The 16,088-nt window shown below is 41.6% G+C and overlaps 1 protein-coding gene and 1 pseudogene across 4 annotated transcripts in view; one reads left to right on the top strand and one right to left on the bottom strand.

The window, feature by feature from the left end:
• The window catches only part of INO80 (INO80 complex ATPase subunit), a 131,645-nt gene that overhangs the window by 32,274 nt on the left and 83,283 nt on the right, over positions 1–16,088 (bottom strand). For all 3 annotated transcript variants that reach the window (XM_081229914.1, XM_081229915.1, XM_081229916.1), the window contains exons 26-27: positions 9,914–10,139; positions 5,663–5,790 (exon numbers count right to left, since the gene is read on the bottom strand). In XM_081229914.1, the coding sequence (XP_081086040.1) occupies positions 5,663–5,790; positions 9,914–10,139 (354 nt within the window). The remainder of the gene's footprint in view (positions 1–5,662; positions 5,791–9,913; positions 10,140–16,088) is intronic.
• Positions 12,028–12,684, top strand: LOC308614494 (small ribosomal subunit protein uS12-like; annotated as a pseudogene). Its single transcript has one exon. The product of its transcript is annotated as a small ribosomal subunit protein uS12-like (transcript).

Genomic DNA, 16,088 nt, shown 5'->3' with positions numbered 1-16,088 from the left:
TGACTAGCATTTACTGAACATTTACTAAGTGACAATCACTATTCTGTGTATTTTACCTGGTTTTGCTTATCTAATCCTCACTATAGCCTTTCAGGTAGGTGTTATTATTGTCACTCCCATATCTTACAGATGTTAAGCAAGGTCTCTAAAGTGACACAGGCAGTAGGCATGGAGCTAGGATGGGAACTCAAGTAGACTAGATCCAGAGCCTTTAGCTTAACCCCTCCACCTACTGCTTCCCAGATAGAACAGAAGCTCACTACTACTAGCGGAAAAAAAGGGGAAGGAGAAGCCCCACAAGGTTCTTAATATATTATGACTATAACCCCCATCCATCATGATCATAAAGAAAGGGTAACTGGGCACTTGAAAAAGTAAAGGCTAATGTTTATGTATCCCTAACGCAAACCTTCCATTCTGAGACTTCTTCTCTATTTCAAAGTTGTCTCTGATGTTCATTTTAACCCAATTTCACTGTCACAAAAAAATCTGAGGGGAAGACTCAGTATGATCCACAAACCTGCAGACCTAGTGTAACTTTAATTTTCCTGGACATGCCCCTTTCTATCTTTGGTGTTTATCACCGGCAAAAAGTGAGGCTCCCCTCAATGTCTATTACAACTTCTCTTTTGTCCAACCAAATTGCACCAAGTGAAATATGATAGTTATCCTTCTCTTATCTAATATAGAGCCCTCTGGAGCAATCACAAAGCATTCATGGGCCCACCATAATCTGCCTTCACCCTACTTGTTATTCCCCTTTCTTCTATACCATATGCTCCAGTTACACTAAACTACTCCCCACTACCCAATGTCTTGTACCTTCCCACGTCTGTGCCTTTCTACATCTGGCTTCCTTAGTCTGGAAATGCCCTTTTTCCTCATGGTTGAAATTCTATTTAAGTTCAGTTCATATGTCACCATATGTGAAGCCTTCCCAAAGTGACCCAGTTGGAAATAAATGTATCATCCCTCTTGCTATCTTCGTCTCTCTTTATGCTTTATTTTTGGCATTAGTGTCAGGGTACACTTGACAGTTATTTGTGTGAGACATATATATACATACATACATAAATCCTTCACTAGATTCATCTCTTAAAGTCAAAGACCACATTTAACTGGTATTTACCTCTGCCTAGCACAGTGCCTCGCTCATAGTTGGCATGAAAAAGAAATGAACTAAACAGAATAAATATAGTGTGGTTGTAAGCAAACATATTTCTTTCTATTACTTCTAAGACCTAATGAAAATGCTAGTTAACAGTAACCCCAATTTGCTTTTCATTCCACGGAGCAGTTTTAAAATACTCAGTTTCCCTGTATGTTCAGAATCACAGCTCCCAAAGGTTACTTGGAGTTCTAAGAAAAGCCAGCCCATAAATGATAGAATGTCTGTTTGGGATGAATCCTTCCCCAGTGAGGTACTTGCTGACTAGGCAAGTTACACAACCCACTGTCTCATATATCATCATTAGCTATGGATTATCTGTATTTAATTCTGTGTTGCATTATTTTCATATATTGGTGTAGTGCAAGATTTGTCTGGGTTTCGGTACTTAACAATCACACATACAGCACCAGTTGGCTGACCCTTTCCAAGTATTTTTGTATTGCATAGAAAATACTGAGGCTTATTTTCTTGAACTACAGACTCAGTTGCTTGATGCAATAGGAATGAATCTCAAAAGAGATGACTCAGAGATAATGTAAGTCATCTGTAGTGAGTTAAAAGCTCTCTGCAACTACTAACCTATGGGGAGGGACGGGAAGTATCCCAAACTATAAGGTAAAATGGTGGTGGTGGGAAAAGTTTTGTCTGACATCCAGCTGGATGCCACCATCCCAAAGGCATAGGGGCTATGTCTGTGTCCATAGTACTCCCATCAGGCAAGACCCTGTATGTGACTCAGGAAATAAAAAATAAACTGATAACATAACTTAGTGACCTGTGATATCCTCCCTTATTTACGTCCTTGACTTCTACCCATGGCACACTAAAAATTCCTGGCCCTAGAAATTAAGTAGTCTCCTTTTTAAATCCCCTATCTGGAAATACTATTTGGATACCATGGGACAAGATGAAATATTTCTGAATATAGAATTCTATTTGGAAGAAGATCTGATATATTCGCTTGAAATTTAAATTAAAGTCAGATTTTTGCCCAAGAGAAGGAGGCTATCAATCACTTTAGAAAATACTGAGCAAATACAAAGTGCTTAGAACTAGTATTTTTCACAAAATGGAATCCTGGTCATACAAAAGTGTGTGAATTTTTACTATCTTTTAGTTCTTCTGAGTCCCAGAAACAGACAAACACATAGCCAAGGCTAAGGCACAGAACAAAAAAAACCCCAAAAAGGCTGTTAGATAAAAGAGATGCTGACATGCTCCACAGCTACACAGCAGAGCTTCAACAGCCCCATGTGAGCTCAAATTCCTGCTCTAGTGGAAGTTTTTCTTCCATCTTTGATATACAGGGTACAAGATGTCAAGGGAAAAAGAGAATCCTGAAAATTTTTTTTAATCTAAAAAAACAAACAAGCAAACAAAAACCACAACACTCTGAGAATGAAGAAGCAAGGCCAAGGGTCAAGGTATTTTTTTTAATTAATACTAGGTCATGTTTTAAAGTGGAACATGGCTCTAATGAATGTTTACAATGAAAGCTTCCATCATGAAAGTGACTGAAAAACCCATAATACTCTTAGAAAAGATAATGAAAAGTAGACCTAATCCTGCACTTTCCTAAAATCCACAATACATTTACATTTCTATAAATGATTAGACAAATATTAAACATTGTGGGCACTGTAATTCTTTGCCCACAAAATATATTTGGAGGGGCTTCCCTGGTGGCACAGTGGTTGGGAGTCCGCCTGCCAATGCAGGGGACACGGGTTTGTGCCCCGGTCTGGGAGGATCCCACATGCCGCGGAGTGGCTGGCCCCGTGAGCCATGGCCGTTGAGCCTGCGCATCCGGAGCCTGTGGTCAGCAACAGGAGAGGCCACGGCAGCAAGAGGCCCGTGTACCATGAAAAAAAAAAAAAAATATATATATATATATATATATATATTTGGAGGACTAAACTCTTGGAATATAAAATGTGGTTCGTTTGAGTAAATAATATTAAAACAAATAAATAGACTGAAAAAGAAGAAACTTTAAAATTTAATGTTGAAGGAAAAAGAATAGTATAGTAGTAAGGAAACTAGACAACAGTTTCATTTTAATTATTCAGTACAAACAGTTGCAACATTTTCTGGCTTCAACATCCTAGAAGCATGTTACACACATGGCTAAGGAATGTTAGCAGTTGTGAAATTCAGGCTTTGAATTTGCTTTTCCCTAATTTAGAATTCCCCATAGAGCAATGCAACTACATTTAGAGAAGGATTCTCAAGCTGCCTTCATTGCTAAGCCTACCCACAAAGTCCACATCCCCTCGAAAAATCCTGCTGGATTATAGACAGACAGGAAGTGACCCTGGTGGGTAGTGTTCACAACACTCATCCTGAACAAAACTCATTATCATACTTTGAATTACTTATCTTAGTGATTCTTATGAGTACCTAGAAGTGTGCAATATACAGAATAAGGGACTAAAATGCAGGACTGTGTCACTTCACCTACCCACACTCGCCTTTCATCTACCAGAGCTAGCTTATTTTTTGGTGGCTCACCCCCTTTTCCTTGGAACTTCCCTTATAATGTGAATCAGCTTTTAAGACTCTATAATATACTGATATATAGCCTTGGGAAAAAAAAGATTATTAACTCCCTTACAAAATCCTTAGCATATTATATTACCTTTTCTATAATTCTTATCAGTGAAAGATTACTATTTCATCTATACTTTCCTGACTCTTCAGGAAAAGGCAAGTGCACTTTATCTAAAAAGAGTCCCACTGAAAGAAAGTTACTCATATTGTTTTGGCTGTTGACATCATTTAGTTTGAACAGATTTTTTTTTTTTTTTTTTTTGGCTGCATTGTGTCTTCGTTGCTGCACAGGCTTTCTCTAGTTGCGGTGAGTGGGGGCCACTCTTCGTTGTGGTGCGTGGGCTTCTCATTGAGGTGGCTTCTCGTTGTGGAGCACGGACTCTAGGTGCACAGGCTTCAGTTGTTGCAGTGCATGGGCTCAGTAGTTGTGGCTCACGGGCTTTAGAGCACAGGCTCAGTATTTGTGGTGCACGGGCTTAGCTGCTCTGCAGTACGTGGGATCTTCCTGGACCAGGGCTCGAACCCAAGCCCCCTGCATTGGCAGGCAGATTCTTAACCACTCTGCTACCAGGGAAGTCCCTGAACAGAATATTAAGGATGCAGGCAGTCCTTTTATTTTGGATTATTGCTGTTAGGAACTTTAACATAGTCAAGATTTACATCAAACACAACGGCTTAATCACCTCTTACGGGTGACTCACAGTCACTTATAAGCATTTTTTCCATCATTTAGAAATAGATGACCTATTCACAATACAAAAAGGCAGAAACTTCTGCCTGTTGACAGCATTCCAGAGGCTAAACACTTTTTATTAAACATGAAACAGTGATTAAATTGACCTCAAATATTATTTGTTATGTCTCTTGCTAAAAGAAGTTGCCTGATTATTTAAGAGCCTGCCACCGAATTTAGATAAACTCACTGCAAAATTCAGCGAGCCAGCCTTGGCTTCTGAAGAACCTAAAATTCTCCCCTATTGCTACCCTTCATTCCTTCTGTACTGATAGAATCTCTACTCCCTTATTCCTAGATAGGGATAATCATGGTCCAATTTCCACTTATTTATTACCAACTAGTCCCTGGAATAGCAGGGTTAAAATTTAAAGGCTTAAATATGTAAAACACACAAAAAACCATGAGAATATTTATACACTACTGACATCCAGATGCTTTAGCCTCTCAACAGATGGCTTTCCAACTTTCTTGCATGAAAAACTTACTCTAGTGGTCTGTGATTATTTGTCCTCACTTTCACTCCTCTGTTTGTATGTCCATGACTTTCTCTCCCTCAAATAATAAGCCACTACTTCAACAACAAGAAAGCAGAGAGAATATCAACTCAGAAGTAATAAAAGAAACAAAATCTGCCCTGCACAGTAAGACAGAGCTGTATCTTTCACCATAACCCAATGGTTGTCAACTTTGGTTATATATTAGAATCACCTTGGGAGCTTTTTATCCTAATGCCTAGGCCTCATTCCATACTTCTTATATAAGTATCTCTGAGGATGGGACATCAGTATTTTTTAAAGCTCCCCCAAAAGACTGCAAAATGTAGTCAGGTTGAGAATCACTACACTAACTCAGGATGAATAGTTGCTCTCTAATAGAGAACTAATCCCAAATCTTGTTTTCCATACAGAATTTCAGAGGACTTTTTAAGAAATTCCTAGGATCTGATCTGCTTTAAAATTCGGGAATTTCTTCACTAGTAAAGGAAGGAAGGAGGGGGATTCTATTTCACTGATACAAGGAAGGAGGAAGAAGTCCTTTGCACACTTTCATATCCGCCAGGAGTTGCTTCTCCTCCCAATATAGATGGTCAAATCACGAAGACAAGTTTTGGGTTCCCATTAAGCAGGACTGACATTAGTCATACATCTATGATTCCTGCAATTTAAATGTCAAAGCGTCCTAGTCCCCAAGGTTCTTTCTCCTACCTCCAGCAGGTCTATCATCCTGGTCATCTGGGAGTAGATAAGGACCCTATGTCCTTGAGACTTGAGCCGAGTCAACAGGACATCAAGGGCATACAGCTTTCCACTGTCAGTGATGAGGCTCTCCTTGCCTAGGGAGAAGAAAAGGGGGGAAGCGGGAAATTATATTTAATTGAAGCAGCAAAATCACTCACTGCAAGGCTGTATGCAGCCAAAATTACTGCAACCAGGACGCTTGTCATCATGAGAGCAGGAGAGTACTCTAGAGAAGAATGCAAAGCACTGTTAAATCATATCCAGTAGTGCTCTGGGAAGAAACATCCTGAAGTAGGGAGGTGTAGGTCCCCTCCCAACTGACAGTTCCCAATCAAAAATCTGCTGCTAAGGAATCTGAAAGTTTCACTGCTCCACATTTTTATTGAAGAGACAGCAGGTATTATGTGGACATCTAAGAGTAATATCCATGCCAAACTTGCTGTAAGTGACCTGAGAAATCTGTTTTTCCTTTGTTCATCTTATCTCTAGGTATCTGTTTCTACTAGTCCTGTGGCTACATGGTTTACCTCCCAAAGGCATGAGAATGTAGAGAAACAAGGGCTGCTCTTGCCTGCCCCTAAAGACACTTGAACACCAAGAAATGCACTAAAAAACAAAAACAAAAACAAAACAAAACAAAAACCCTCTCTCTTGGATGATTTCAAATAGGTTGGCTGGTAAATGTCATTATCCTAAGCTGTAATTTAATAAAGACACTAGGGCTTACTCAGCTTTTCAGAAAGACTGACTTTGGGTTTCTGTGAAATGGAAGCTGCTTTCACTCACTCATTTGTGCTTCCTCCTTCCTCTTCCCATTAAAAAAAAAAAAAAAGGCATTTCAGCCAAAGATCTTTAGAGAACACTTAACTCACAAATTTTCATCTTATCCATTCAGTATCATTCAACTCCCATCACATTTCAGGAAGTAGAGTTTCCTGTTTGCAGACTGGTCCATAAACATACCCTAAACAATTGCTGCTACTAGGAGGGGAAGAGATGAAACTTAAGGGGCTGGGAGATGTAAGAGTATGTTTGCAAGTGGCTGTGGGACGCAAAAAGAGAGACAGAAAGGCTAGAGAGTTCACATACACAGCTAACTACTAAAAGTAAAAAAAGAAAACTGTTAAGAAAAACATACTGTCTACCTTTAGTTTCGGGTTTAAACCTGTGGTTTTTCCTCTGAACTACAGAAGCTGACTGTTGAGAGCAATCCAAGTTTTCAACGGTCATTCCTCTGTTCTCGCCACTATCTGCCAAGTGCACAATTAATTGTATAAACCGAATGAGAACAGATGTGCTGACAGCACCACAACAAATCATCGGCCACTCTGCTTCTGCTACAAAGCTACAGGTCCTGGGTGTTTACTCCCCTGCACTGCAGCCTGCCTTCTCCCACCTTCGGAACATTGCCAGGCCACATTTCTTCCTCCACCACCCCCGCCCTGACACTGTGGCACACACCTTTGTTCAGCCTCTTTGTTTGGTCCTGTTTAGATTATTGAAATGCTCTCCTTGTTGGTCTCCTTACCAACGCAATCAAATGACTGCAGCTGGGACAGAACTGATTGCTAAGCCCTCTTGCTGGCACGGGACAAGGAGGCCTATATAAATTCCCAGTCTGATCAGGCAGCAATGCTTTCGTAACAACTTCAAGGGTTTCTTCTTGCCAATTACCCTTCTCCTTTAATTGGGTTCCCTGGGGTCCCTCAATTTTGACAGCTCCTAAACATCCCCCAAAGAGGTACCAATCAGCTTCAGACGGTAAGTTTCTTTTTTTCTCATTAAAAGCACAGGAAAGTGAAAAAAAGAAACCCATATATTTTTCAGTCACTGAGTGAGAGTGGGCAAGCTAAGCACATCAGATTTCTGCAGCCTGCTTATCTCCTCTTTCCATTCGTATATAGTCCCTCAACACAAATATTTAAGCATATACAAATCTGTCTTGTGTCTGAATATTCGGAAGCTTCAATTCATCTCAAAATCATGATTTAATGGTTTTCACACCTTCCTGCTTCCCACAGCTACTTTACTTTGCAAGCAGAACAAACTGATGCTAGGATTAGAAAAACTCAGAGATGAAGATGTACACTTAGAAGAGAACTCTGATGCACCTAAAAGAAGCAAGAAGTCGCACCTGTTGTTAGCTTGTTATTGTTTAGGTGGGGGAGGTGGAAGTGGATGGACTGAATTTCTTTGGACTTGCCTGAAGGAAAAGGTCCAAGAAGAAAGTGACATCAGCAACAGCCTTAAAACACTTAAGCAGAAAAAAAAAAACAGTTTTCTTTCACTGCACACTGTTGCCTTCTGGGCCTGGCATCCATTACCCAATTTTCAGGAGCTACCAAAGTTGCACTGGACAAGAGCACCACCTGTTGCTAAGCGGGGCATAGAGCCAAGAAGAGCACAATTCCCTAGAAATTAGGCTGACTCTGCCAAGTCAAACCTGTGCCCAGCCTTTTCTTTCAAACAGAAGCTCAAAAAATGTTGAAATGAAAAGACCTACGCTACTTTCTTGCAATCCTTCCTACAATCCTACAGTACAATCTTACAGTATTTTCACTTAGATACAAGCTCTTACTGACCACAGTATAAGATCCTGGTCACCGACAAAATGAATGTATCCAATGGCAGTAAAATTAGGGTAACAGATAAAATAATATCTCCTTTTTCCAAAGAGAGGAGACTTCTGAAGGGATTGTACACACTTCTCTTGGTGAAACACAGAGAGACATTCAAGGTGTGAAATCCAGAAGATTTTGGTCAGTCTCTCAAGGAATACAATAAAACCAACCCTTCCCAGGGAAACAGAAAATGTAAAAGTATAGAGGAAAAAGAGATAAAATACAGGTTCCAGTGACCCCTCCACCCCCCACTGCCCTGCCCAGCCAGTCTACCGAGCACAATGGGGTCAGTGAGGAGCTGGTTGGTTCTCACAGTAAACAGCCAGTGAGGCTGGTGCTTTTTATCGATGCAAAAAGAACTCAGACACTTCCTGCTATTTAAACAAGGTCCATTTTTCTTTCAAAGAACAGGAAAAGCCACAAGAGATTCCCACAGCGCCAGCAATAAGCCTTCTCCTTCTGTACTGGGAACTTAGGAGTCAAAATGAAAAAGGGAGAAAGAAGAAATAAGTTGTTATCTTGCTTCTTTTAACACCTGTGCTCATCTTCTGCCGGGGACTCTGTGGTTTCCAAACCTGCTGGCTTCTATTCCTCTATTCCTACTACTATTCAGGCCTGCTTTACACCTGGGCTTTCCCCTTATTTTCTAACAATATACCTTCACCCACTGCTTTCCTCTGTTTTAAATCAGATATGAGGCCATATACATATTGCTCTTGTACACAAAATGGTATCTTCCAGTTCAAAGCACCCCCAAAGCAACCAACAGGTTGACCCAAAGTCCCTCGACACTTGACAAAGTTAACATTAAATGGAAAAGCCAGGCCTTAAAGCCTAGAACCCAGTTATCTCTTAGAAATAGCAGAGCCTCTCTTTTGAACCCTTAACTCTAGTTTACTTCCTTTATGCGCCAGTAAGATGAATACAATCAAAGCATCAGAGAATTTGGACAACTGAAACGAACATGGTAGCTTTAAGCTACCACTCCAGTGTGCCTGCAGGTGTAAGCAAGGAACACAAGCCTATGAACCCTGTGTTCGGTTTCCTTAAAAGTAGTCTCACTAAAGCAAAAATGAAAACCTAGTTTCCTTTCAACCCTCGACCTTGACTCTAGTAGGTCTGGGAATCCGCTAGCATTTTGGCACAAAACACTGTTTTTCTTCTGGTTATCATTCAGATCTCTAGTGCTTCGTGCAGGACACTGTTTATGCTACTTAAACTAGGCTTTCTGTGAGTGACGACATTCTCATTCATTCCACTGGCAATGGCACAAGACGACTGTACTCACTCGACCTGAAGCCTTTCCTACCAAGTTTATTTCCCTACACCCCCGCCCCCACCCCTAAGAGTGGTATTCCTCTCTCAGCTGTAAGCTTGTCACAGGAGAGCATTTAGGCAGAAATCTAAAAAAAATTTCTATTTCCACTCAAGTCACAAATTACTTAAGCGTTCTTACCTACAATCACAAAGGGTAAAAGAGGAAATAGAAACCTCAAGAACTTTGAATTCTGAATATCTGAAACCACCACATGGAGTATCTTCCTGGTTCTTCCCTTGCCAAAGCTGGGAACATATGCCAAGAGAAAGGAGGACTCACCTGGAATCCTGATGAAAGACCAGCCATTCTGAGGCCTAATGCTCCACAGTCCTCCAGCTGGTTCTGGAAAGAACTGGGACCGTCGATTTAGCCAGTCTGCCGCCAGTTCAGGGGCCCCATTCAACAAACACTGCTTGGCTGCCAGACTCCCTCCTTCCTTCAGCACTCGCCGCTCATATTCTGCACTTCGGTCATTGCAGTAAGAATCCAATGGCACTGCGGTGACCTGCAGTGAAAGATTCACATGAGATGGCTCTTTCACATTTTCCACACCCACTAAGCCTTTTGGGAACTTTGACTCTGAAATCAGACTAATGTGGATAATTCTTAGACTAGCGGTTTTAACTTCCCTGCTCTGACAAACTAACCTGTCCTTTATAACTGACTTAGTGAGCTTCCCCAGGTAAAAAGCCAACCTCCATAAAATGAATTTTCAACAAACTAAAGATCCAAAGAGTGCTGGAGTTCACAGATAAACTGGGATACCAGGTCAGGAATAATTCCATCACAAATATATATATATATAAAATCACTTTGTCATCTCCCTTCATTGCCAGACAGTGCTTTTGGCAAAGTTCTATTAGCCATACACAGGATGGTGAGGCCATAAAGGGAGCTGGAGATAGTCATCATTAAAGAACTAAAGAGTATCCTCCTGGTGCATCTGAAGCTATCTTTAAGGCTTCTGTGGAAAAGCTCCCAAGTTTGTCAACATTTCTTTTTCCTCTTCCCTGACCAGGTTACTGACTGACAAACGTAATGGAAGATAAGAGAATCTTTCTTTCAGGCCATAAGCTGCGGGGGAGCGTTATGGGGTAGGGATTAGAGAAAGCAATTGCCAGAGAGTAGTGAATTCATTTCCTGGCTAGGGCAGAGGCTTTGCACAAATTCTTATCTCACATTCAAATGCTGCCCCCCAAAGGAACAGAAGGCTCCTGCCAATTTAGAAACACAGGTTTTATCCTTCTTTAATGACCTGGGTCCATACCCACTATAATAAGTAGCTATGCATTCAGATGTCTGTGAAATCATCTGTTAAGGAGTCTGAGGTTACCTTTTGTTAAAATTTGGAGGTTGTGATTACCTGTAAGCCCAGGTTGATAAAAATGCTAAGGTCCCATTATTAGCAGCGAATTGCTCAGAAGAACCATGGAGCTAGACCAAGAGATAGGAAGAATGTAGATATAAGAAGCAAGGGCAGAGGTATGGGAAAGATCAGAACATAACGTACTGGCTGTACGTAGTTAGGTAGTTCTATTCTTTCTATTATTTATTGGAAGTTAGACATTTAGGAAAATCTACCTTGCTACTAACTTTTCTATTTTCATGCCCACCAATATTCAGGGCAGTGGTTGTCAAGTTTTGGTGGGCATAAGAACCTTCTTAGGAGCCTATCTAATGTGCAGATTTTGATCCAGGCCTAAGGTAGGAGTCACTAGTTCTAGGTTTTTAACATGCACCCCAGCATCTCAGGCCAAGCCTTGAGAAATACTGCCTTGGGGTACATAAACAATCAGCTAGCTGACTGTGGGGCTGCAGGTACCTCTGCTGGAAACTAGAGAACACCAAAACTGGAGAAAGAGCATCATTTACCAATAACCAAAGACTATACTACTCTGGCTTACAGATGAAGCTAAATTCATTTTGCTAGGGAGCAGTGCCATCTATGGTCCAGATGCAAAACTACAGTGGGTCACAGCAAGCTGGGTCCCCTGGCGCTCCAAAACCCAGAAAAGCTCACGCATTAAATCAGCTTACTTAGTACTAGGAATAGGTTTTGGTAGTCTCATACCACATTTACCCACTCCAAAAGGAGTTTGTTCTCTTGCTTCCAAGTTATTCATCTTTCCCACCGAAAGTTGAGCACAGGCAAATAAAGACCGAAATACAAAGTAGGTGATTAAAAATTGGGTCACGACTTCCCTGGTGGTGCAGTGGTTAAGAATCGCCCTCCAATGCAGGGGACTTGGGTTCGATCCCTGGTCAGGGAACTAGATCCCACATGCATGCTACAACTAAGGAGCACACATGCCCCAAGTAAGACCTGGTGCAACCAGGAAAAATTACATAAATAAAAATAAAAATAAATAAGTTTTGTCTTTCACTCAGGCCTGTGGCGCTGGCAAGATGGGCAAGTGTCGCAGTGTTTGCACTGCCAGGAAGCCCCATAGCCACCGACGAGACCAGAAGTGGCATGATAAACAGTACAAGAAAGCCCATTTGGGCACAGCCCTGAAGGCCAACCCTTTTGGAGGTGCTTCTCATGCCAAGGGAATTGTGCTTGAAAAAGCAGGGGTTGAAGCCAAACAGCCAAATTCTGCCATCAGGAAGTGTGTCAGGGTTCAGCTCATCAAGAATGGCAAAAAAATCAGAGCCTTTGTACCCAATGATGGTTGTTTGAATTTTATTCATCGTTTAGGAAAATAATGAAGTTCTGGTTGCTGGATTTGGTCGCAAAGGTCATGCTCTTGGTGACATTCCTGGAGTCTGCTCTTAAGGTCGTCAAAGTAGCCAATGTCTCCCTTTTGGCCTTATACAAAGGCAAGAAGGAAAGACCAAGATCGTAAGTTTTGATGATGAAAGCAGGATAGCAATAAATTTCCATATGGCAAAAAAAAAAAAAAAATTGGGTCTCTCCCACCATGGCTTGTCCTGGCAGTAGCCCAGCAGATACTAAACCAGAGCAGACATCTGCCACCTAGGATATGAGTTTCAGAACCTGACAATCAATAGTGGCTATAGTTCCACAAAAATGGTTTGAGAAGCAGCGGTCTGAACCACAGAAGCATGACCAGTTCTATAATAGCTCAAACAGCAAGCACACTCTTAGATGAGTAAGCATACTTAATCTTTTCTAATTAGAGACTCATATGGACCAATTTTACACTCAAAGATAACTGCTTTTTTTAATCTTATTGTAGTATAGATTGATTATTGATTATTGAGTATTGATCTATTATTGTTGTGTTAATTTCTGCTGCATAGCAAAGTAACTCAGTTATACGTATATATATTCTTTTTCATTACGGTTTATCACAGGATATTGAATATAGTTCCCTATGCTATACAGTAGGACCTTGTTGTTTATCCATCCTATATATAAAATAGTTTGCATCTGCCAATCCCAAACTCTCAGTCCTTCCCTCCCTCCCCCCCGACCTCTTACTTTGATTTTTCTTTTTTTTGAAGAAAAGCAGAATATATACTGGAGTTATATACAAAAACTTTGGGCCCATATTCTCGAGATGAAAAATCAAAAGCTAGCAAATCATGAAGGAATAGGGGGAGAACAGTGACACAGGAAAGAGTGTCATTTCTAGACACTCTGATAGTTTAAAAACAAGACAACTTTTTCCAGTTATAAACTTTCACCTATTTTCCAATTTCATTTTGCTGATAGCCTTCCAAGTCCAGGATTAAAAACTAGGAGGTTTGCAAGGCACAGCTCTTAGTGAAATATTTTTTAATGTTTTGATAAGCTTATTTGGCAGGAGCCCTGGATCAAGATATATACAGAATCATACAGTGTCATGTTGTAAGTACGCAAGCAGTGAACTCATGAGGTCCAAAAGGAGGCAAACAGGTCCATTTCTACTTAAATTGTGCTTTCTAAGTCAGCTCTATCCTAAACAGCCTCCACCCATTCTGCTAACCCCAAGTGGCCTTCCTGATTGCTCAGAAGGAGGGGGAGATGAAGCATGACATACCCATTCTTGCCTCCCCACAAATGGAAATGCATACTCCCTTTAGTCCCACATGAGCAAACCCCTGTTTCTTGCTTCATTAACTTCCTAAACTATAGTATCTTCAGGGGCTGCCTCCTCAAGCATCAGCGCGTCCTTCCTGAGGACATGTATATTCCTGCTCTAGCTCTAGGAAGCGTGACCGCTCCAAGCGCTTCAGTTTCTTCGTGTGATGAATTCCCAGGGTCTTAGTTTATTAACCCTGCAGAATGGTTTCTTAAGCTAATGATAATTCCTTCCTAGTGACACAGTTCTTCCTGAATTGACCCTAAAGTTTTCACAGCATATGCCATGGAAATTAATTTGTCTTAACTCAATGCCAGGGTTGAGGCGTCAAAGGAAATCAGTTTCTCTCCACCGCAGATGGGTTAGAAATCAATATAAGATCATTAAAATACCTCATAAAATGTTGCCTTATTCACACCCCTGGCCTGATCTACAGATCTTGTGTGTGTATAAAACATTCAGACATGTTTAAAACTCTTCTTCCTGTCCTCCTAACTATGGGGTGATTACTCCCATTTCAGATTTAGCACATGCTACGTGAAGAAACTACAAATGTGGGAAGAGGGGCTGAACAGGAAAGGGTGCTGGGGAGGAGCCCCTCAGCCAGATGAGAAAAGCTTCCTCCTGTTTCCTGCCTGCCACCACACCTTTAGGCTAACAGTGTTCTTCAAGTTACTACTGTTTTTTAGGGAAACATCAGTACCAGGCATGATAGTTTAGACGTCAGGCTCCTCAGAAACAATACTTTAGTAGTACACTGGGGGTCTGTATATGTAAGTATGTCAGAAGAGTGGGGTTATTCTTCAGAGTGGTTGGCTATAGAGCTTTGAGTAGTATAAATGAAGAATTATTATGTCCATAAATGCAGTTACAGTCCAGGGCAGTTCACTTTCCCGTTGCGGAGCACAGGCTCCGGACACGCAGGCCCAGCGGCCATGGCTCACGGGCCCAGCCACTCGGTGGCATGTGGGATCTTTCCGGACCGGGGCACGAACCCGTGTCCCCTGCATCGGCAGGCGGACTCTCAACCACTGCGCCACCAGGGAAGCCCGGGAAGTTCACTTTTTACTGGCTCTATAAAACACGGGGAATATGAGAAGTAAAAAATGTCTTGACATCCCGCTCTCAGAAATCTAGGCTTCCTCTTATAGGCCTCTCCACGTACGTAACAGATTAGGAGAGTAAAAAGGAAACCACCATACAAATATGAAGCTTGAAGGCAGCCTTCTATGCAAGCCCTTGGCTTTAGATGTTTTCTGGAAAAAGTGCTTTTCCCTGATAAACTTAAGCTTCAAAGACCAAGAATGCTTTGGAAGAACTGGGTACCTACAAAACCCAAATACTTTCTGGAGAATCAATATAAATCAAAGCAAGTGGATAGTGGTGAGCGAATCAGGTTTGTGTAGCCAGAACAAGCAGAGAAATCGAGGCAGGCGGGAAACATGGGACTCTACTGTCATCTCATTTCCATTCATCATCTTCCTTTGGACCCTCTGCCAGATTCTGACCTTTGATAACTGAATAAAGTTAAGGACGTAAGCTGATATAAATAATGGCAGAGAAATATCACCACAAGGAAGAATTAAGAGTCTCCGCCTTCTTTGAATGGAACTGTGAAAACAGTAGACTTGCCAGGATGAGTGAAGAAAACAAGAGAGAAACACAGAAGGGTAAGAAAAGTCAGCCTCTTCAGAGTCTCCTGGCTAACTGAAAGTTGCCCTTAGAGCAAATGGAAACAAGCTGGAAAGACAAACTCGTTTTTGCTCTAATTGCAGTCTGGCCACATCTCTACTCTGCCTCTCCCCCTTCATGTACTGCTTCATGGTTGTAAGAGAGTTTCTGTCTGGCTCTGATCAGAGAGGCATGAAAGAGTGGAAGATGTAAGCGAAGTAAACAGCCACAGCGTGCCAAGGGGAGCCTTTGCAGCGACACTGTTGGCAATCACAAGAGTGCCCTGTTTTGATAAACAGGGTATCAGGAAGGATCTAACAGCTGTCCAAACTTGAAACCACAGTAGAAACTACTCCCAATCTGCGAACAAGACTACTACCACTGACTGGTGGATATGGCCCAATAGTCACTTTTCAGAGGGAACATACTTGTGAACCACAGTCCAGGCAGGGCTGCTGAAGAAAGCGAGAGAATACCATCTAAGAAGTTTCTTGATGCTGGAGTGTTATGTTTCCCTTTGTTATTTGGAGACTGTACTGAGGCGGTAAGGCCAGATCAAATCTCCCTCCCAATCGGGCCCCCTCCTCTAAAACACCCTCAAAAACCTCAACACAGGTGACAAATGGCTCCCTCTTCTATTCAAATATTCCACTGTTCCTGTCCCTGCTATTGGGTGATAACCTACCTAGTAACAGATGGCTTGCTCCCATGGTAGTTTAGAGCCCCAGGCTAAATGAGAGGAACTACACGGAAGC

The sequence above is a fragment of the Mesoplodon bidens genome, assembly GCF_964165515.1.
Source record: "Mesoplodon bidens genome assembly, chromosome: 3".
In the NCBI taxonomy this organism is placed as follows: Eukaryota; Metazoa; Chordata; class Mammalia; order Artiodactyla; family Ziphiidae; genus Mesoplodon; species Mesoplodon bidens.
Note: the sequence above shows the minus strand (reverse complement) of the source record. Positions and strands in the feature narration are given on the sequence as shown.